General features: G+C 33.9%; 2 protein-coding genes and 2 pseudogenes across 3 annotated transcripts; 1 reads left to right on the top strand and 3 right to left on the bottom strand.

The window, feature by feature from the left end:
• Positions 1-1619: 1619 nt before the first annotated feature.
• On the bottom strand, positions 1620-3770 carry LOC145141110 (14 kDa zinc-binding protein-like). Its single transcript, XM_079074444.1, has 5 exons — positions 3613-3770; positions 2617-2674; positions 2223-2312; positions 1985-2102; positions 1620-1899 (listed from the first exon to the last, which is right to left on the bottom strand). Exons 1-5 carry the CDS (start codon positions 3735-3737, stop codon positions 1832-1834), a joined length of 459 nt encoding a protein of 152 aa, XP_078930570.1. The 5' UTR covers positions 3738-3770; the 3' UTR covers positions 1620-1831.
• Positions 3771-8298: 4528 nt separating this feature from the next.
• On the bottom strand, positions 8299-10927 carry LOC145136615 (putative receptor protein kinase ZmPK1). Its single transcript, XM_079070726.1, has one exon. The coding sequence runs from the start codon at positions 10892-10894 to the stop codon at positions 8501-8503; it is 2394 nt and encodes a 797-aa protein (XP_078926852.1). The 5' UTR covers positions 10895-10927; the 3' UTR covers positions 8299-8500.
• A 1469-nt stretch (positions 10928-12396) lies between these two features.
• Positions 12397-14699, top strand: LOC145139575 (uncharacterized; annotated as a pseudogene). The gene is made up of 3 exons (XR_013721944.1): positions 12397-12474; positions 12583-13267; positions 14458-14699. The product of XR_013721944.1 is annotated as an uncharacterized LOC145139575 (transcript).
• A 4906-nt stretch (positions 14700-19605) lies between these two features.
• Positions 19606-23944, bottom strand: LOC145139573 (translation initiation factor IF3-2, chloroplastic-like; annotated as a pseudogene).
• Between the last annotated feature and the right edge of the window lie 483 nt (positions 23945-24427).

Here is a 24427-nt window from a genome sequence, read left to right as displayed (position 1 = left end):
TTACTCGAAGAGATGCTTTGGAGAAAACGAAAAGACACGAAGTAGCCCCGTGACAAGATCGAGACATATGTATAGAAGACTTGACGAGGACGTCAAGGGTTTAAGTGGGGGAGGGTGTTACGGACCAAGTTTCTGGAAAATTCTACAATCGTCTAGAGAGCTCCGGAACGATCAAGTATACTCAAGAAGTCTCCGGAGAGATCAGGAATGCTCTACGAGACCCTGGAAGATGCTAGAATATTGTAGATGTCCGTGGAACAAATGAGAACGATCCAGAATAATCAAGAGGACGCTAGATGAAGCTAGAACGACTCGGAAGACTTTGGAATGATCTAGAACATGCTAGATCATACAAGAGCAATTTGGATAATGTCGGGACAACCTAGAACCTTCTAGAGCATCGTAGACAAGTATACCATTTTCTAGAGTCTTGTCAAGGCCATGTAAATAATAAGAAGAGTCTAGATTAGTCAAGAATGATCAGGACCTAGAAACTTCCATTTGAGGAGGTGTAAGGTGCCTATAAACAGGAAGGATGTCTCATTTGTAGAAATCATTGGGAAGTTGCCTTGTAAAGTAGTCGAGTCTTATATAGAAGCTTTATTTCTTACTTCGTAGCATTCCTTATCACATCTCTTGCTATCCTAGTTGTTAGTACATCGTGAGGAAGCGTTCCACGCCTGACTTAGTTGAAGAAGCACTAAGTGGCACACGGTATTGACTAGTATAATAGAGTCATCCCGTGACATCCGGCTTGTAAAGATCTTTCCGTTGATATATCGCACATCTCCAATTACGTATGGATCAAAAGTTACGGGCTTCTTTTGATCCTGTTTGTTATGTTCCCATTTGTCCATAAATGTTTCTGCTAGATCTTCGGTATGTTCCATATCAAAAGGGTTCTTTTTTTTTTTCTTTTGTTTGTTTATGTTCTCAACGATGGTGTTTTGTTTGCTGATGTAACGCTGGCCAAGAAAGCCAAGAAGTGGGCTAAGTAAATGTTTTAACCCAATCCCCCAACACTCTTAATCCAATAACCTGAACCTAAATTTTATGAGGCCTATTCTATTATAAAAAAAATGATCCATAAATAGGCTTACTCTAAAAGTCTAGCAGCCCTAATGTGTTATGAACAATAACATCTGTAGATTTTCAGCCCCCATAATTCCATGTAAGTCGTATTACAACTTCATGCATTAAATCTGAATTGATACATAAATATTTTCATGACTTTTGTAGCAGGTTTTCCAAAAAAGGTGCAATAAAAAGTGACATATGGAGTAGTCCATTTTACACGAAAGACCGTGAACATTTTATATTTTAATGAGAATTTTAAATAATTTTAATTTAAGTAATAAAATTACTATTATTTCTTTGTATGATACTTGCATTAGTAGTAATGTTATGGTTAAGCTACAAACAACTTTAAATGTCATCTGTGCGGGTAATTTATACTATATTTATAATATGCCGAAATGACTGAACGATTTGACAATCTTTTAGCGCTATCTTTAATGATCAAGACGTTCATGTCTTTTGTTCAGACAAGATTAGGCAAAAAAAAAAAAATACAAATTTTGTCCCATTCACATCAGCCATAGTCCAATAAACATCAAACACAATAAAAGAGGGTCTTTTTAAGTCTTGGACAACATACAATACATACTCAAAGCCTAGCATTATTATTATTATTATGAACATTGCCATTAATAGTAGGGGGTCCTGCTAATTGGTTTAAATTCCAAGGCAAACACAGCCCATAAATGTTCATTACAATTCAGTCAACAATATCAAACTATGCTTTGAGTAGCAAGGGCAATGCCATATTAGATTAGCCAGGTGGCCAGTTCATTTGTCGTCCCCCAAGGAGGTGAACATGAAGATGGTAAACAGATTGGCCTGTAATAAAAAATAAAAATGCATCAAAAACAAAATAAATAATAATAATAATGATATTAATATAAAAGTATAAAAGTATACGTACACCCATTTGGTCCATCATTGATGACAATTCTGAAACCTTCTTCAAGACCTTCTTGCTTTGCTACAACCTTTGCAGTGTACAGAAGATGACCAAGAATTTCACAATGCCTCTCCTCAGCCTACAAATACAACATCACATGAAAATGCAATCAAACCATACAAATTTACAAAAATATATACATACTTTTTATAAATTAAATTAATATATGATGGTGTAAAATGTGAATATACTTAATTACCTTAGACAGACCAGTCAAACCATCCCTAACTTTTGGAATAAGCAAAATGTGTGTTGGTGCTTGAGGAGCAATGTCCCTGAATGCAAGAACCTGCCAAAGAAGAGGAGTGTGAAATTTAAGAAAAATAACAGCCCCTAAAGTGCTTAACCCAATAAAGGGTGGTGTCTTTATACATTAAGCCAGATTTTTTTGGCTTAACCCATTAAGTCATTCTGACCAGATTAAGTCAAAAAGAGTCTCATATTGCATTGGCATTTAGATGGTTAATTCAAAATGTTACCTCTTCCAAAAGTACATACAAATTTGATCATTAAACAAATGTTGGTAGGAAGTTCAAACTTCAAAGTATAAAATATCTCAAAAACTAGAAGTCAAAACAGTAATGTGCTGCTACCTTATCATCCTCATAAACCACATTTGCTGGTATTTGCTTGTTAATGATCTTGTCAAAACTGTAAATTGAGAAAAGGAGGCCAACATAAGCATATTTTAAGCTTAGAAGATTTCAAAACAAGACATAATTAATGAAAACTGAAAAGTCTTTTCATGCAGTATAAATTTATAAGAAAAACTGTAAGCCCCTACGATATCAAAATGTGTAGTTACTGTTATAGCAATCACCAGCTAATCAACTAGAAAATTTTAAAAGAATCCAATCTGAATGGTAGAAACTGCTAAGCATTAAGTCTTCCATTTTAAAGAAAAGAGAACATTGAATCTATACAAGATTTGCGCTAAAGTAAGAAGAGTCAGAGGTAGTGAGAGTATACGGATATTAAGTACAATACATGTTCAGATTTCAGAAGCTTCACTGGAGCCTACAACCTAAGAAGGATAAAGGGATTTAATGAACAAACAGGCATAATGCCATTTTAGAAGATTTATTGATATACAACATTCTGATCAATGAATAGATAAGAGAAATACACCACTTTATAGAGGGTAAAATACATTAAATAGCAAGTTAGCAACCAATGTTAACAAATGCTCCAGTTTGGTCACTCAAGAAATGTTTGTACACGACGAGAAGATAATCAATTCAAGTTCCTTGCTCGCTAGTCTCTACATTTGGGACCTATCAAGTAGATATATTTGTGATGAACTATGACCAAAAGCCATGGCAATTTTTTGCATTTGAATAACATCGTTAATCGACTTGCAAAACCCTAAAGCTATCCCTGTTTTGGGACTTGGGGAGTATAAAACGCCAGACACTGGTTTAGTTAACGAATCAGTGGTACAAAACATTAATCATACAATCAGGAACACGATTACAACGGAAAGCCATAGATAAGCCAACGACAACAACGAAACGATATAGATCAAAACTTTATGTGGATAATCATCCAGCACTAACAGATGAGTAAATAGTGGCAGAGGAAGAGTGTACATGGTGGGAGAGTCGGAGGCAACGGCAGCAAGAGCTGCGTCTTTCTCAGACGCCATCGCAGAAGACTGTTGGGGAGCACCGGAAATGTGAGAGTTGAGTAACTGTAGCCGCTTACAGCTGCTCATTCGTATGCACTATTTTCCTTTTTCCTTTCATAGAAAAAAATTGTACTAATTTAGAATAAATTACATGTTTCGTCCCTTAGGTATGTTACTGGTTATGGATTTCGTCCTTAAGACTATTGTTTTAGGGGTCGTTTGATATGCTATCTAACCGGGTCCAAAGCGGGACTGGGTCCATAAAATACCAATTAGCACGTTTGATATTGATTATAGATTACGGGACTCGGTCCAATGAAAATAGAGGACTCGGTCCTTGCTTTAAACTTAATGGACCGAGTAAAAAATCAAAGCTGTCGATGCCCTATTTCCCTTCCCTGTTAACCTCCCTGTGACGAATTAGCGATCCAAAGAAGCAAAGCAGCGACCAACAGCAGGAAAGCAGCAATCAATAGCAGCAACTTCGATCAGCAGCAACAGCATCAACCAACAACAGGTTTCTTTTTCATTTTTTATCCTTTTTTTTCTGCATTCATAAGCAGGGGCAAAACTGTCCATAATTTATTGATTGTTAAAATTTCAATGTTTTTCATGTTCTTGATCAACGGGTTTGTTTATCTTGTTTTGTCCTTATTTTTTCTGCATTCATAATCAGGGGCAAAACTGTCCACAATATATTGATTCTTAAAATTTCCATGTTTTTCATGTTCTTGATTTTCATGTCCAAAATCTATTTTTTGTCCTTGTTTTTCATATTGTTGATTCTTAAAATTTCCATGGGAGCATGCATGTTATTTCCTAATTCTTGAAAACAAAAAGTGAATTTTTTTTTGATTAATTACTGTATATCTTCAAAAAGCAAAATTGGTGCATATGAAATTATGGTGGTGTCAGAATAATTAATTAGTAGAGTGACTTTAACACCCATACATTAATTGGTGCATAAGCAAGCTCTTGAAAAACACAAGTTGTCATGAATTCTAAACTTTAACACCCATACATTAATTAGTAGAGTGACTTTGAAAATGATATATAACTCAAGTGGTTGTGTAACCATATATCTTTGTTGTTTTGAAAATAATATGCAGAAAGTGAATGTTGGAAACATGCAATTCGTACAATAGTAGTGTGAATCTAAGGCAGCAGGTTTATGTTGGTGATGTTACTTTTATAAATATATGATTTTTATTTTTATTCTAAATATTTCTTGAAACATTCAAGACACTAGAGTGTGGTATTTTTTTTTTACTATAAATTAACAATTTATTATTTTTGATGAATTATTATTTTTTTTATCATTTTGTTTCTTTTCATCTTAATAACAATTTTATTTTATCTTTTAATAATTTTTTATATTTATAAATATGACCTATTTCTGAGTATTTGTGTACATGTGTATATGTATATATATATATATAGTTGTGTATATGTGGGCAAATTTGTGTGTATATATATATATATATATATATATATATATATATATATATATATATATATATTTGTGTTTATGTGTGCAAATATGTGTATATATTTGCATAACATGTTAAACATTTATTTATTCCTTAGGGGTCGTTTGATAGTTGCTGATTGGGTTAGAGCTGACTGAGTTAGAAGCTGACTGAGTAAGAAATGCTGACTGAGTCCACATCTGACTAAATTTATGTTGTTTGATTATTTATCTGAGTGATTGTGCTGAATGATAAAAATGATCATATTATCCTTATGTTGTCCTTTTGTGCTGGATAAAATAATTATAAAAATAAAAATTATCACATAAAATCCAAAATAAACATACATAATTTAAAATCCAAATACAAAGTGTAATGCAAAACCCAAATACACACTGTCAAACATAATAAAAAAGTATATCATTTAACGTGAACCATTTGAAAGTAACTGATTAGCAATCTGGTCACGCAAAGTAGTCATATATGCCTTGTATGTTTTGGCCCTCACTTCCTCCACCTCCCACATTAGGAGTAACCATAGTGTTTTGTTCAAAGTTCGTAAATAGGTCATCTTGAATATCGTATTTCTTTATAAAATTATGGACCGCGACACAGACAATAACTATGTCTCTTTGCACTGGAAAAGGATACGGAGCCATACGTTTTAAAATTGGAAATCTCGCATTCAGTACACCATAAGCACGTTCAATGATATTTCTAAGTTGTGCATGAGCATGATTGAACCTTTCTTCCTTAGTTAAAGCTTTGTTTCTTCGAAAATCGGCTAACCAATACCTAATATTGCGGTAAGGAGCCATAAATCCACGGGTGTTGGTGTAATCGGCATCACAAAGGTAATATTTATCTGTAGATGGGTGACAAATTAATCATATAAATAATATAGATAATAAAACTTATAGAATAATGACAAACCTGGCTGGATGGGAGGGCGTAGCACACGATTCTAAGATTTTGAAAGAAGTTGCATTTAATCCGACTTCTGGATTTATTCTATAAGTTTTATTATCTATATTATTTATATGATTAATTTGTCACCCATCTACATATAAATATTACCTTTGTGATGTCGCATACACCAACACCCGTGGATTTATGGCTCCTTACCGCAATACTAGGTATTGGTTAGCCGATTTTCGAAGAAACAGAGCTTTAACTAAGGAAGAAAGGTTCAATCATGCTCATGCACAACTTAGAAATATCATTGAACGTGCTTATGGTGTACTGAAGGCGAGATTTCTAATTTTAAAACGTATGGCTCCGTATCCTTTTCCAGTGCAAAGAGACATAGTTATTGCCTGTGTCGCGGTCCATAATTTTATAAAGAAATACGATATTCAAGATGACCTATTTACGAACTTTGAACAAAACACTATGGTTACTCCTAATGTGGGAGGTGGAGGAAGTGAGGGCCAAAACATACAAGACATAGAATGGGGTTCAGAAGCCATTGAGTATATGACTACTTTGCGTGACCAGATTGCTAATCAGTTACTTTCAAATGGTTCACGTTAAATAATATACTTTTTATTATGTTTGACAGTGTTTATTTGGGTTTTGCATTACACTTTGTATTTGGATTTTAAATTATGTATGTTTGTTTTGGATTTTATGTGATAATTTTTATTTTTATAATTATTTTATCCAGCACAAAAGGACAACATAAGGATAATATGGTCATTTTTATCATTCAGCACAATCACTCAGATAAATAATCAAACAACATAAATTTAGTCAGATGTGGACTCAGTCAACATTTCTAACTCAGTCAGCTTCTAACTCAGTCAGCTCTAACCCAATCAGCAACTATCAAACAACCCCTTACTTGGACTGTCCTTTGAGTTTCTATTTATTTTATCCATGGTCCCGACGCTAGATGTTGTTACCAATCTGCCGTTACATGGATGTGAAATGATAGTATTACCCTTTTTAAACTAAACAATGTCATACCACTGGTAATATGTGTCATCTAGGCTGATGGAGATATATTTGTCAATTTTAAAAATAGTTAAGGTGTGGTGTTTGTATAAAATGAAAAGAGAGAGAGAGAGAGAGAGAGAGAGAGCATGGTGGAAATGTACCATTGAAGATTACCGCTAGCAAAATATTTGGGTGAGGGGTGGTGTTTACCGTTGGTAAAGACTGCCAAATCAGTATGCCGACAGTAAAAACTGCATGATACCCAACAACATTATATATTTTAACATTCCTTTTAATCTTTTTATATTGATAGTATTATACGTGGTTTTGTGAGCTAAATAAGTTTTGCGTTAAGGACATAGTTAGCATGGGCTGACCAAGACAACTTGGGATGATTTGACAACCATCTTCTATCTTTGGAAAGTCTTATAATCTACATGAGAGGGAGTTGAACATGATTTGAGGCCAAGTATATGGCTTAGATTTTTGAAAATATAAAGAGACTAAAGGTGAAGTTAGGGTTGAATTTTAAAAGTGTAATCACCTGTTACATTCCGAGTACAACCACTTCACATGCACACACAGAAGCAACAAAAATACATAATTACTTGCAATGATTCATCAATAGATTCAATAATTTACAGAATATTTGCACTAACAATTTGATTAAGGGTCGATGGTCATGGTTGGGAATCCCAACTACGACACCACCAACACAATTCCACTTTCATCCCTCGTGAGTCCAATTCAATCCATCCATCAAGCAAATGACGAGAATAATGATGAGCAAAGTTTTAGCTAAGATAATTAGTTTGGATTTTGTTAACTTTGACTAATTTTCTATTGAACTTTGAATGTTTTGGTAATGTAACATTGATTGATAATTTATATTAGAGTTGAATATCTTTGTATGAAATTTGAACGTTTTCTATTAGATTTGAGTGCTTTACAATTTTTGTGTTTGATAAAAAAACGGAACAATAAACAAATTAAATGTTTAAAAAAAGTAATAATAAGCATGTAACATGCCTTCCCCAAGACCCAACCATACATGTTGTAAGTCAATGGACCACTTCATTTTCAAGCTCTCTCCGTGCATTAAATTTTATGTAAAATAATATCAATGCCACAACATAACTAACTTAATTAGAGAATTTGATCTTTAGTATGATTGTATGAACTAATTAATTAACAATTGCCAATTTATTTACGATTAAGTAGTGAAGTATCTTTTGTGATCATGCTACAAATATACAAGTTACAACCATAAAATCATGCTACAAATATACAAGTTACAACCATAAAATCATGCTACACGTCTCTTTTTTCAATTCCTCATATCCACTTGCTCTATTATTGAACTTTTTTTTTTCGAAAACAACGAAGTCCTATGCCTCATAGCACATCTACTCTGACAACGAAGTCCTATGCCTCATAGCACATCTACTCTGACTGATCACAATCAATTAGAACTTGTACAACTGAACCCATTGTAGGCCTTTTATTTCTGTCTTCCTCCACACAACTTACACCAAACTCAACAAGTTTTACAGCTTGCTTCCTACTAAACAATCCTCCCAACCTCGAATCAATTATCTCTTCAATCCATGACTCCATTTCTTCTCCTTGAAGCTTCGTTTTCGTTATCCTTACAAACCTCATAAGCTCCGATTCCTCCTTTTCTCCTTCCTGCATAATCATATTAGAAAGTCGAATTCCCCTTGCCATTTCTAAAACCAAAACCCCATAGCTGTAGACATCAACTTTTGCTGTGATAGGAAGGTTGCTAGCCCATTCTGGAGCCATATATCCTTTTGTCCCTCTGATCCTGGTAAACTCCGAGCTTTGACCACCTCTCTGAGTCAACTTTGCCAGACCAAAATCTGCAATCTTTGGTTCGAATGAGTCATCTAAAAGAATGTTTTCTGGCTTAACATCACAATGAATCACCCATTCTAGGCACTCATGGTGTAAATAAGCTAAACCTTTTGCTACTCCTATGGCAACTTTGAACCTTTCTTTCCATTGAAGAAAACTCGAGGAGAACAATCTCTGGTCAAGAGAAAGATTTTCCACGTACTCATAAACTATAAGTCTGTGTTGTTTCTGTGAACATAAACCCCACATTCGCACCAAGTTCATGTGGTTGATTTTACTGATTGTGCTCACTTCTGCCCAAAACTCTCCACCTTCGCTCACATCTCTTAACCTTTTCACAGCCACCACCCTTTCATCTTCCAGAACCCCTTTATACACAGTCCCTGAGCCTCCTCTCCCTATCTCCACCTTAAAGTTTTGTGTCGCCTTCACCAGTTCTTGATAAGTAAACCCCCTAAACTGACTTGATACCATACGATACCCCTCTTCTAAGTTGGTTAGGATGGCATTTTTCTTAAAGAAAATCCACCACCCTAAAAAGATAACCAAAGCTTCAACCACACCAATACCTATAACGAAGGAGAAAGGATAAACCCATTTCACCTTTTTGCCAGATGATTGATACATAGATGGAGAACCCACCATAACTGTTACCTCGGGACATGTGGCCATAGAAGTAGCAAGGAGTAAGGCAGAATCTGTTGTTTCCATGCCAATTGGTACTTTCAAATAAATGGTTCCTGGGAAAGTAGGATATCTATAGCCATTGAAAAGAGCACTTTTTGTAAAGCAAAAAGCTTCACCTGTTAGCCTGTAATTAAATGCTTCACATCTACAATCTCCCAAACAGATGTCCCTACAAGCTTCGAACGAAATGGGTGTAGAAAAATTTAGATCAAACCCATAGTAATCTGTATTCCGCAGTTCCAAAAATCCAAACTTTGTTGAGTTTACACTTACACATGTTCGATCGAAAGTAGGCTTACAACCCTGACTAAAATCATTAGGGTCAGTCCATTTATGACCAGGTGGACATGAACATTCCGGTGGTACTCCATGAACACAAATCCCGTTTCTCCCACAGATTCCATGGATATTACAAGGCTGTGCAATAGCTTGCCATGAAATCGACCATAAACCAGTTGACTCGTTCAAGCTATAAATTCTGAGATTACCATCGTAGTCCATTACTAGCCTCCTTTTAATCCCCAAACCCATATCTGAAGCACTAAAGTGCCACCAATCGCTCGAGTTAAATGCACCCACATCGTTAAAAACGGCCATTCTGCTGCTGTTATACGAGGTTCTTCCAAACTTCCAAACATTAAAACCAGGATCAGGACTAGGCCAGTAGACACTTGATATTTCTGGGCCATCATAAGTCAATATTAAAACGTTAATACTATTAAAGCTTAAACCAAAATACCCAGATTCAAAACTTCCTTTTTTGGAGGTAGATATCAAGCTTTTGCTCTTTGTTAGTGTTTGAGAAGGCAAAAGAGTATCAGTTGGATAATCAAAACTTTGCCAAAGAATCTGACCTTTTTGGTTCTTCAATACCAGATTACCTGTATTCAGCAGCACTGCTCTATTTACATCTGTGGAGGTTGTGTTTGTTTCCCACACGACCATGCCATCCACATCTGTCAAAACCATGGCTCCGTTTTTCCTAAATGTCAGCTTTGATCCACGGCCATTCACAGGTGTGTTGCGGTTGGCAGTCCAGACCACTGTGCGCTCTTTGGAGTTTGTGAACCAAATTGCGAACCAATAAGCATTGCTTTGGAAGCCATAGAAGCCACAGGTGTAAGTGTTGTCTGGGGACCTTATCACGTTGGAATCATCATTAACAGATAGAGAGGAACCCCTCTGAAGATGATCTTTAATGGTGTTCTTTGAAGCTGATGATTCGATCAAGGAACAGAAGAGGAGGAGAAGGATTATTTCTCTCATCATCATTTGATGTTTACAATCTTTTGAAGTCAAATGTAAGTAGCTCAATGGGTTTCTTATATTACAAGTTGCGCATGCATAATTCAATCCTTATATTTATAATATTATTATGGTTGGACCATCTGATACGATCAATCCACTTTTTGTGTCTGAGTTGTTTGTCGGTTTCGTATTCTGTCAATGGATGAAAACAATTCCCTTTTATTATATACGTATTTATTCCTTTTGTATATGTCATGGTTGACGAACTTGAAGTTTTAAAACACGTCCAATTAATTTCTGAAAGTCAATGTATCTTATAGCAATAAGACTCGTACACTTTTAAAGTTTTTTTGTAATCAAATCCACTTTTTGAGTTTTTTCACACATCAACATATAAAAACCTTAACATATCTTTTCACAAAGCTAATTTATCGATCATACCAATTTCATTTTAGAGAAAATTACCTTTTTGGTCCACATGATTATGTAGTTTTTTTAATCAAATCCACTGCACCTTTTTCAAATATAAAATGACACGCATAGTAATTTCATTTTGTTTCAATTTTAGTCCCCATCATACATTTTTATGTGACTATTTTACCCTAAAACATATATATTTTTGTTTTAATTATCATTTGAGTTTTATAAATTTGAATGGGCCACTTACGATTCATTCCTTCCCCGACAACTCAAAAAGTAAACATAAAACAACGATTTCTCTCTCTCTCTCATATACACACACAAACATACTGAAAAACCTTAATTATCTTCTTCTTTTACCCCTTTTTTGTAATGTCTTAAACCAATAAACCCCATAGATTGGATTTGGACAAGAAAGAGGCTTTGACAAGAGAGATTGATGATTTCCTAAGTGTGGTGGCCCCTTACCGGGATGTAAATATATTACTGTAATGTCATTAATTAAACATAAACCAATCATTGTATTTGACCCGTCAAACACTTAACATTGAATGCAATGTAAAAAATCATACTATCTCTGAGAGTAGGTTTTTTATTCGCTTTTATCCCAACATAAATGACCGGAAAGCTTAATGCTTAGTGAGAAAAGACCACTCTCTCTTATGTGATCAAGTTTCTTATACGCAAACCAATCAAAGAACACTACAAATAAATTTACATATAATGACACAATTTTTTAGTGGCATAAAATTTTTGTGCCACTCTGACACAAAATTTTTGTGACACTGTATTCTGACTTTTAGTCGCATATAAATTTTCATTCCCGTTGCTTGCTAAAAGTTCATTCCCGCTTTCCCTAAATTTTAATTCCCGCTCACCCAAAATACCTATAGAAATTTTATTACTACCTCTGTCCCAAATTAATTGTCCACATTTGACTTTTGAAATCTTTATTCTTCAACTTTGACCTTAAATATTTTTATTTTTGATACATAATATTTGATGCAAAATATACAAAATATACAAAATATACGAATGAATTTTATTTTAAATGTAATATACGAATGAATTGTATTTTAAATGTCTTTTATAAGTTTATCAGGTAATATATACCAGCTCTTCCCATCGATATCTCCATTCGCCTTCTCTATCCTACTGAAAGCTCACCCTTGATACACTTTAAGGTTTGTATCTACACCGTTCTAGAATTTCCATATTTTCAAAGTCAATTGTTGTTGGTCAGAAGTTTTTTGAGTTTCTTTTTAATCCAATTTCTTGTAATTTGCTGCAAGTCGCTTCGAAAACACTATTTTTTAAGCCAATTTCTATTACCAAGGTCGGGCACCTTCAGGCAGACGAACCGATTGGAGCTCAAAAGATGCTCGTTTACCCAAGAACACTATGTCCTTTACAAAATCTTTAAGAAAAGCGTGCCCTGACCCAAAAACGGGGAGCAATACGGGGCTCCATTTGTCGAGGAGGAATGGAATGATGAAGATTGTGTGGATGTTGATGCTTTTTTGGTACAAAAACGGAATCTGATTCCGGTTCCGGTGAATGATGTGAAAATTTTGCGACAAGAAGAGGAGAATGTGTTTACAAATGATATTGTTGAGTTTTTGAACAAAATTATTGATGAACCAGAGATTCTTCCTCAGGTCCCGGAAGTGGAAGAGACTGGGAATAGTTGTGATTTGAAAGATTTTCTTGAAATGGATGATTTGGTTGGTCCACAAACCGGAATTACCGATTCCATTCCGGAGTTTGGGTCTTTGGCGGAATTCGATTTCTACCATGAATTGATTTCAGGGTTTGTGGAGTATGGACCTGAAAACTCGGGTCTTGGGAGTGAAGTTTTGAATCATGGTAATGATGAATTTCAAATAAGTTGTGATTTGTGGGATTACAACAATCATGGAGATAACAGCATCACAACTACTCAAACAACTCAACAAGCTATTTCTCATCCATCATCAGGTACTCAGGGCCTTTTTCTTTTTTTTATTCCCATTAAACATGATAAATAATGTTTGAAATTTTTGTAAAAAAGTTGAAACTTTATGGGAAAAAGATCTTTTGCCACACTTTACCTTCTAAGTGATTCTTTTTGCATCAAGTCCAAACGAAACACCCATTGAGTAAGTGAGACTGTTTCTGTTTTTAGATCGAATGAATGTCTAAGTTTGAGTAAATGATCACTTTACCCTTCTCAAATAAAGATACATTTGTTCTTACCTCACACATAAAAATAAATTTCATTAATCTTTAAGTGATTATTTAGAGTAAAGGGTAATGTGGTAAAATGTTGGGAAGAGCTTTCTAAAAGAAAGAAGGTTGAAAGTAGGATGCTATAATTAAATAATGAAGAAATAAATGAAAGTAGGTTGCTATTTCTTGCATTTATGGATGATATGCTCTAACATTTTAAGAGCTTGTGTCTAGATGCCAATGACATGAGAACTCTGAGCTTTTCTCGGGGAGTTCAAGACCATGCTTTTTAAGAGCTCCTCATCCGACATATTACATATATAATATGTAGTCAATAGTTGATTACACAATTTTTTTTCTTTTTCTATTTTGCGTGATTTTCCTAGGTGTAATAATCGAAGTGAATTCCAAATTTTATGTAAATCAATGTCCTGAAAATGACTTGGACAATGGCAATGACACGGGTTCGTGGTTTTCATCAGCTTTATGGTCGTTTGTGGATTCTATACCAACAACTCCAACTTCGGCTTCAGAAGGGAGTGATCTTGTAAACAAGGCATTTGAAAGAATGTCTAGCTTTAGCAGGGGTAGAAACGTAATTTTGGCTGATGATTCAACATTTCACAATAGGAAAAAACATAAGAAATCAAATGGTTATGGTGGTGGTCATTCCTATAAATTGGTTGAAAGTTAATCAGACATGTATGTGAGTAATGTGACCCTTAAAATTCTATTAATTAGAAAAAAAATTCATGTTTTATTAGAAAGTTTAATTTGGTTGATTGAGATATGTATAGTTTCAATATGGTATGTGCGGTGTAACGGTTGCCCCAATCCTCTCATGTATGCATAATTTTTATGTCTTCTTCTAATGCTCTCTTTAACTTTACTCAATTAAATAGTAATAGCTTCATGGATCAACTTTTTTTGTTAACATTTTTTATTCTTTCTAATTCCAGGTTTCAAAGGAAGTAAACAAGAAAGGGAGAATGAAATGGAAGTCCATGGAGATTTGTGTTTCAAAGGAAGCTTCATGGATCGTTTTTTTTATATCATTTTTGTTTTTTGGTTAACAATACTAGCACAACATTTAGACTTATTGATTTTTTTAAGACATTTGTGTTTTAAATATTAAGAATATTATTGTTAGACAAGTTTGAATTGAACCATTGAAGCAATGATATTATGTTTCTATTTATTATCTTAATTGTCTTATTATTGTTTTATATTCCATTTAAAATTAAAAAAATGGAACGTATTTATTAATATAATATTGTTGTGTTAAAAATGTGTTACTAAAAGCATGAAAATAATATTTAATTTAGCAGTTAAATAGTGTCATAAAAATAGTGCCACTAAAACCTACAAGTATTTTAGTGGCACATTTTTTATGCCACTAAATGTCATTTTATTTTTAGTGGAATTAACCAATGGGCTCATATGGATCCCCATTTATGATTTGCATCATCTTGAAATCTATGTTTTTGCATGGAGCATTGTTTTGCTCTTATACATTAAGAAGTTCTTATCATCAAATGGATAATACTCCAATGTGTTTTCATGGGATGAACCAAATAAATTTGACATTCCAAATAGATTCGGTAGAAATGGTATAAATAGAAGAAAATACAAATAGAATCCGAAAGACACAGACAAATATAAATCTAGAAATTTAACTCTAATATTGTAAATGCCAATTACCGTCCTTGACGAATGAGTTAAGTTGTAAAGGGATGGGGGTTAAAAATGGTAAACAATACTATTTGAACGACTCATATATACCCTTATAAACTCTCATGTGCGAGGTCAATCACATATCAATAATAGTAATTTGGGCATGCAAAGGTTGAACATTGGATCTTCTATGTGGAATTTCGCATCTCAACTACTAAATGTTCAACCCTCCCCCCCCCCCCCCTCTTTCTGGAAAGGGGGTGTTTAAAAACAAACTAATGGAATAATAACATATTTAAATCACTAAAACAACATAATCAAAAAAAGTTTTAATATTGGTTTGTTACAAAAATAATAAACATAAGATTTTTATTAAATGTTTTTGTCATTTATCTTAAATACACTTCAAATCTCTTTCATACCAAACAATTTCAATTTTTTTATCAACCTTAAATCTTTTTTAATCCAAATCCTACAAAATGCAAATTCCAAATCCATTATGTTAGGAAGTAACGCGGATAAAACACGAAACCACAAGTCCACAAGCTCGTCTACGACAGGAGGTGAGTATTCTTTATTTATGAGTTCTCAAATAGAGGTTACATGTACAATTCAACAGATATTTGCCTACTCACTAGAAGTCAAGACACGAACAAATGACTAGCACACATCATTTTTTATAGACTAGGGATCAAACCTAAAATCCTAATAACCCAAGCCTATTAATCCATAGGCTCATGAAAGGTGCCAAACAATTACAATCTGCCACATAATCGCTTCTAGAACCTTCATCATTGAGATACATTGCATGAGTATCAACAAAACACATGATGGAGCATCATGAACCAAGATGGATCATTAGGAATGCTCATGGCGCATCATGATGGAGTATCCTCCATCATGATGGCACATTCTCCCTCAAAATGGTGCATCATGTCATTTGGGGCATCCACCTTAAGCATCTTCAACATCCGAGCATCCTTGAACAATCTTGAGCATCCTAGTATACCTTATATGTAACGTCCCACAAATACCAGTAAAATTTATCATTTTAAACATCGAGTCATACATATGATTTAATTTGAAAATATTTACTTTTGCATTTATGATTCAATAGTTGGTCTCGTGTATTTAATCACATGTAATTATATTTTTAAACAAATATGATTTATATGGAAAAAAATGTTTTTATGTGTTTGACTCTATAGCTGTTCTCGTATGTGATTAATAGGCCGCTTAGGCTGTTTTTGCAACAATGATATAATCACATGTGACTATCCGTATTTAATCACATATAATTTATATGGAAAAGATTTGTTTTTTTTCATAAAATCATATGTGATTAGATACATATAATCACATATGATTAAATGTATTTAATCACATTTGATTAAAGTGGATAAAGAACAACTATTGAATTGAGAACGCAAAGATGAATCTTTTCCATATAAATCATATGTGATTAGATACATATAATCACATGTGATTATATGTATCCAATCACATATGATTGATGTAGACTATATTTGTCACGTTTTTTATTTAGTAGGGGGTCTCATTAATTTAATCACACATGATTATGTGTATTTAATCACATATGATTTATGTTAAAAAGATTTATTTCTGCGTTCTTGATTCAATAGTTGTTCCCATGTATATAATCACATGTGATTATACTTTTATAATCACATATGATTTATATGGACAAGATTCGTTCTCGCGCTTTCAATTCAATAATTTTTCTTATGTATTTAATAACATGAGATTATATGTATTTAATAAAGTATGATTAATATGGACAAAGAACAACTATTTATTTGAGAACGTGAAAATGAATCTTGTGCACAAAAATCACATGTAATTAAATACACAAGAACAAGTATTGAATCGAGAAGGTGATAACGAATGTTGTCTATTTAATTCAAATGTGATTATATACATATAATCACATGTGATTATATTATCTAATCACATATGATTTATGTTGACAAATTTCATTTTTGCGTTCTCGATTCAATAGTTATGCTCTTGTGTTTAATCACATGTGATTATATGTATCCAATCACATATGATTTATTTAGACAATATTCATTTTTACGTTTTTTATTCAGAAAAAAACAAATGAGTATACTACAGGGACCAAATTTGTAATTTACACTTCAACCAGACAACACTAGAACAAAAACATTAAACTTGAACTAACCTTGTTACAAGCAGATGAATCTCCTACATCTCCTTTATTGTCATCATTCATGATCGCTAAAGAGCTTACAACATTTGGTAAGCAAGAGGAAACATTATGGTTATGATTACCATCTACATGTGCCATATTTGGGGTTTGACTAGTTTGACCAGACTTCTAAAGTTGAAGAATTGAGCAAGCTTCTTTGACTGATAGTAAAATACTTCCATTTAGAACTTATGTTCTCTTTTCCTTGTCTTTAATGGAATCAGGACACTTGTAACTACCATCAAAAAGCTCATTTAGTGACACTTCATCTACATGTTTTCCAAATTCAAAATATCATGTTTCGAACTATATACCCTCGACCAAAAATCAAATAACATTTTATAAAGTGTATTACCAAAGAATAATTTATTTCCAAAAAATACATAACAAGTATGTTATTTCCATCATCATATGAACTAAAAAGAATCACATTTGCTTTTAGGAACTTTTCCATTTCTCTTATCAGTTCGTTTCCCAGATACAGTTGTTTTCTGTTTAGCCTCAAGTGTAAAAAGTGAGAAAAAATATAGAAATAATGTTAAAGTATTAGTAAGGTAGTATTTTATTTTACCTGAAATGTTGTATTTTCCAGGATAAGAAGATCCTTGGTCCTTTTGTAGAACATTTGCATCAGTTACTACAACTAGAATCATGCACTACTAAAAAACATCATTTTACGACGAGCAATGCGTGTCGTAAAACGCTCAGACGATGCGCAAATGCGTGTCAAGGAAGGCCCTGTCATAACGAGAGACGACACGCTTTTGCGCGTCGTCTATCTACGACGCGCATTTATGACACGCATTTACGACGCGCAATTATGATACGCAATGCGTATCAAGGAAGGCCCTGTAATAAAGGAAGACGACACTCATTTGCGTGTCGTAACCTTACGACGTGCGTGTTTATGACACACAATGCGTATCAAGGAAGCCCCTGTCATAAATGAGGATGACATGCATTTGCGTGTCATAAACTTCAGTAACCATTTCCGATATGCATTTACGACGCGTCTTTACGGTACTCATTTACGCATAATACAAAAATATATAAGCAAATATATACCAAAACAATCAATTTCATCCAATAACATCATGTCAAACAAGTTATCAAAAAATTGTAATACATTGATATTAAGGGGATCTAATTGTACATTGTTATTAAGGGGTTTTCCCTAACTATATAACATGATACTACATCCCTAACTATATAACCCGATCCTTCGTGTCATTGGCTTGCCACCTGGTGTACCAGGTAAAAATGTTAAACTTGGTGTCATGGGCGGCTGTCCACCGGGCATGGATGGCAAGTAAGGGCTTGAAGCATTAGATGAAACAAAATAAGTTTTATTAATCAAACAATCAACAAACTTTAGAAGTACCTTATAAGAAAGTGGGAGTATTGAAGTCCCCGAATTTGCATACATGAGCCTTAAAATCCTTGGCTATCTGCACAACAAGCTAGTTTCCACCAGCAACATGGGCAAATATGTCCAAAAACTATTTGAATGACCTAATCATCTTTAAATAGCATCAAATCAACTCCAATTCTCTATATCTTCTTCATTTAGACCAAAAAAACAATTAAAAGACCTTGATTTTTAATTAATTGATTAAAAATGACAAATTTAAAATAAATGGTTTAAATAAAAAGACTTGCTTGAATGCAAATGCAACAGAGACAACTCATGGTTAGACCAGCCCACCAAATTACCAACTAATTAAATTATTAAATTGTGGTTAGATAAATGAAAATTTAAAATAGAAAAGAAATAGATTGATTAATTTGTGTGTGTGTTCATCTGGTGTTGTGTTGAGATGACTCACCCCTACTTCTGTACATGTAATTGGAAATAATAGAAAAGGGAAACACAAAAGCAACATGCCCAACCAAATATTAACAACATCATGGTGTTGTAAAGGCCAATTTTGGTCCAAATACTCTGACACGAAAATGATAGTATGAGTATATATACAAGGGTAAAACGGTCATTTACTCATATCCAAACATCACTTACTGTTTTATCCATACAACACATAAGTGTCATTAAATCAGGAATCATTAAAGAAGCTAAAGATAGAATCAAGAAACCTCCACTTAATCCAGCACTAAAATAAGCTTGCATTCAGAAAGCTGCAGGGGTGAGCCACAATTCATGAATCTGTTAAAATTTGAGGAATAAAATCAAAATCAAATCCTAGAATCATGGTGATACAGAAGCAGTTACAGATACTTCAGTCCCAGTTGACTTTTCTTTCTTCTTTGGTGTTTCTTTTTGTTGTAGAACAACTTTGTTTGGAACCAACACCAATGTCATGTTCCTGTCCCTAAAATTCTTGATCTCCTCAATCTCTAGTTGCACATTAAATTTTTTTTATATTTTTCAAAATACAACGTTGTGCAAAAAGACGTAAACGCCCTTGTCATATCATATACACATACCTCCCCTACATCATCACAGAAACGTCTAATAAGATCAATCGCATTATTTTTGAACTCGTTTTCACGTCCCGTCAAGTTCACTATTAGTTTCACCTGTCAAATTACCAAAAAGTACATGATAAAAATCATCACATTTCAATTAAAAAACACACACACACACAATAACAAATAGAGAGATCAAATGAATTATTAAAAAAACCTTGTCACCATCTTTTAGAAACTTCTGAGCAGCTTTCAAATGCACAATGTAATCATGCACATCGATGTTGTAACTAGTAATAAAAATGAAGATAAAAGTTTATATTGTTTTCAATTACAATGTAAGCTCCTTTTGATCCACACGATGAGCTGGCATCAAATTACATCTATTTCTGTCAATATTTTTTTTATTTTATTTTTCTTGTATTAATGAACTAATGTTAAGAAAATTTGGAAATTCACCAGAACTTTTCTTCTGCTGATCTCATTTCTTCTTTTGTTGCTCATACTTTGCTGCGAAATTTGTTGAAAATGGTAATAAATATCAAACAGGATTTGGAATTTTAAAAGACAGATAAGTAAAATTACAAATTAGAATATGAGATGCAATTTACTTGTAATCCATCAACTTGACAACAGGAGGATCTGCCTCTGGAGACAATATAACCTACAAAATTAAAATATTTTATATGAAGGAAGAATAGAATGGTTAACATATAGTTTAACTCCTTAAAAAAGAAAGATTTTACTTATAACAAATAATAAAGCAAATTTGCTGAAAAATTATGGATTACAAATATAAGAATATAGTTGATTCAAGCCTTGTCTAGTTTTTTGATTTTATTTATAGCTGATTCAATCCATCAAAGAGTAAAACTTTGAGGGGTAGAATAGTAAAATAAAGGCCATGAACCAAAAATCCATCAAAGACTATACATTTTTTGATTTTTTTTAAACATACATTGTCTATTTCTATATCAGATAGCTGATTCAAGCCAACAAAAAATACTAAATTTGTGAATAGAAGTGAAAAATCGGTCTCACTTAGGGGCAAAAAGGTAATTTGACAGAGAAACATGATTATCTTACCATGTATGAGCAGAAGGAAAACGGTCAGAGCTTCCATAAGCTTTATGAATCTGATTGGTGGTGCTAGTCTTTGGAGTAGCTTGTGCAAAACCATTCAGATGTGCCACTTTGATTTAGTGGCCATTCATACCAGTGGAGCTGAATAGATCCATATGAGAAAAAAGAACATACATACAGAAAATTTGGCCATCCAGTTGGAGCTTGAGGTTGTTGTGACAGAAATTTTTCTTCAATTGGTGACTTTGTAGAGCTACCTGATCTTGAGGAAAGCCACCTATACTACCTCAAACTTGTTATATAATATAGGAAATATATTCATATTTTAAGAGAAGTGATCTTCAGTAAGTTTTAGCAGACACAATGAAAGAACAGTTTAAACTTGCACAGGAGATAAGGAAAAATAGGGTACCAGCTGGGAACTGCTCTGTAGATAAGAGGGTATCAGATCTTCAACAAAATGGATATGATGTTTAAAGCTTACAGATCTTCAAAATTTTCAAACAATAACAAAAAAATTAGTGTGATCTGATAACATCAAGATCAAACACAAGAGTAAAGTGATCAGATTTATGTCTCTTACACCAAACGAAACCTAATTTAACAAATTCATATGAATTGGGACGACAAATGTTGAACAAATAAAGTGATTGATGCACCTTGGAGAACATATTTAGCTCTAACATTGAGAAGAAAAGTAGAAATTTTCCCTGCAATGAGTAGCAATAGATTTCAACCCATCAGGACTAAATCCACACAATTCAATAGAGACAGAGCTTTAAACTCTGGAAAGTTCGTCGCCATAAACTCCAAACTCTCGTCGCTAACTGTCATTCTCTTCAGTCTCAGCTCCTCCAGGAATGGATACGCTTTGGTGAGAACACTCAATCATGGATGAACATCAGCTCCCCAATCCTCCGGTACTAAATTGAAATCTGAAAACCTCGGTTTCCCCTTCAAGTTCATGCTCCGAATATGAGGAAACCTCCCGGCTACAATCCTTGGCGACACCGAGTAGCAATTTCCGATAAACACATGACGTCTACTCCACCGCTCAATGTTGTACCAGTTTTTACATACTAGAGACACGGAACTGCGGTCCTTGTGAGAGTTTATCTGCGAGAGCATCGGTTCTAGAACCTCGTCAGGAAACGGATACACCGGAGTTGATTCCGGCGACACCTCAGCAGGATCAACCGGATCGACTCGGTCAACCGTTTTGGTTCGCTTCTGATTTAGATCCATACTTCGCTGCAAAATTTCAATTAATGATTCAGCTTATTTCAAGATACGCACGCATCACGTATCAGGACCTAGGGCTTGTAAGTACAACAAAAAATCATGAGAAACCTTCATCACTGGAAAGAGAGATTGTAGATGGAAGAGAAAGTTGAGATGGAAGTGAACGAGAGATGGAGACGGAACCAACCCTAAATCACCATGGCGGGGTTTTCAACTTTTCTAATTTTTTTTGGGAATTCCTTTTCCCTCTGCTACTAAAGATGAAGATGCGCGTTTCATTAAAAAATATATAAAGCGACATGATTTCACGATACGCTTTTTAAGATAGGTGCCCTCCGCGTTTTTTTTTTGTTTTTTTAACACAAATTTTAGGGCACGCAAAAATGCGCGTCCTAAATCCTTCACATTTTGGAAGAACTGACATTACTTTTAGGGCACACACTTTTGTGTATCGTAAAACAGCGCGTGTCATGGTTTGCGCGTCATTAAAGGGTATTTTTCTAGTAGTGATGGAAGCTTCCATATGTGGTGCTGGTGACCTTATAAAACTACTTCCATTGCATCTAAATGATTTCCTAGAATTTCTTTAGGATTGTTTAGCCTCTGGTACAGAGGCCCTATCATGGTCGACAAATGTTTCTTGACTACAATGACTAGACAGTTGACTAGTTGACCTGTAGAGGTCCTCTTCTGACATCGTGCTCCAGAAAACTGGTCTTGAACAATTGGCATTACAGTTGTCATCTGTCCATATACAAATATATCAATGCAGGTTAGGTTCCATCATTTATTCACTTTAATGTAAATCAAGTAGCAGAAAGTAAAATGTGATATTATGCAAACCCTAGATTGCAGAGATAACTTTTTTATATCATCCCTGACTTCAATTACTAAACAACTAATGCTATCACCAAAACAATTTCAAATAACATGTGTAATCCAGATGATATCGATACAAGATTACTCCCCATCTTTACCAAAAAGCTACGTTTTGACTTTGGATGTCAAAAAAGAGTTGCTTTAAAGCTTTGAAAGTGACATTGATTTAGCTTTCGGAGGAAAAAGAATTTAAAACTCTAAAGACATCAAAAGGTATGACCGGTAAAGTTAACTTTGAAGTAAATCCCAAATCAATCTTGGTTTGGGATCTGAAAAACGAAATACAAATACACATGTTCCCGATCCTTATGGAATTGAAGTGGGTAATCTACTTGAAGGTCCTATCGGATATGAAGAGAAATGGTTGTTTAATGTTCATCCAATTGATATTCAAGGTGCAACAGATGAAATTAGATGTATTGAATGCATGTATATATCATGTACTAAAAGAAACAATCATAGAAGTTAAAAAAAGCCACCCCTTAGTTATCTTTAAAAGGTTTTGATGAGTTTTTTTGTGATGGATTTGTTGATGCATATGTAACTTGTAAATTGTGAAAGTGGATGAATATTGTCGACCTTTAAAACCAAATTATGTGGGAGGTTTATACTGTTGTTATGATGGAACACAATGCAAAGTGAAAAACGGGGTTGAAAGTGTTGAAAAGAAACCTTTACCTAACGTACACTGTTGAGTAGCACAGTAGATGTTTCTACCAAAGTTTTCTGTTTAATTGAGAATACATTCGTAAATAATGGATACATTTGATTAAAAGAATGGAATATATTTGAATAGTTTGAATAGTGAGATCATGATAGTGCATTATTACCAAAGTAGCCTTCTCTGAACCTCCAAAAGTCGAAACAACTACAACTGAACATTCATCATCACCAGTCGAATCTTTGAGGACCATCGTCTTCCTTTAAATCCCTAACTCCATAGTCAAATCAAATAACAATGTCTTTCAGCAATGGAGCACCAGACCACCAACGAACTACATCGCATTTCATGTGACATCCCCATTTTCACTGCCAGATAAGACCGATTTTTTTGTTTACGCTTTATAAAAATCAGAGTACCCTTTTTAATAAAAATGTTGCGGAATTTGTTCCCAAAAAAAACATGATAAAGACGTTATCAAATAATTTCCGAAGAAATGTATTTTATTCATTTTAAAACATTGGGATGTCATCGTCAATACAGAAACATAAGCATAAACAGAACTTACATTCATTATCACTAGTGATTTATATCTCCTTAATCTCTCGATGTAATGTAACTTCATATTGACACCTGTGATTCAAATAAACTGAGTGGGTCAGGTTGGGAAACCTGGTGAGTACATAGGTTTTTCAACCCACAATAATATAATTATTATGTTTAAACATCAAACAAT

This window comes from Lactuca virosa, chromosome 9 (assembly GCF_052849685.1).
Source record: "Lactuca virosa cultivar CGN04683 chromosome 9, Lactuca_virosa_CGN04683_v6, whole genome shotgun sequence".
Classification (NCBI taxonomy): Eukaryota; Viridiplantae; Streptophyta; class Magnoliopsida; order Asterales; family Asteraceae; genus Lactuca; species Lactuca virosa.
This window is presented reverse-complemented; position numbering and strand designations above follow the sequence as displayed.

Coding starts and splice junctions, on each gene's coding strand:
- LOC145141110 (XM_079074444.1), bottom strand. CDS start 3,737: ATGAGCAGCTGTAAGCGGCTACAGTTACTCAACTCTCACATTTCCGGT. Junction 2,103..2,222: donor GTTTGACTGGTCTGTCTAAG/GTAATTAAGTAT, acceptor TTGTATTTGTAG/GCTGAGGAGAGGCATTGTGA. Junction 1,900..1,984: donor CAATGATGGACCAAATGGGT/GTACGTATACTT, acceptor TTTTTATTACAG/GCCAATCTGTTTACCATCTT.
- LOC145136615 (XM_079070726.1), bottom strand. CDS start 10,894: ATGATGATGAGAGAAATAATCCTTCTCCTCCTCTTCTGTTCCTTGATC.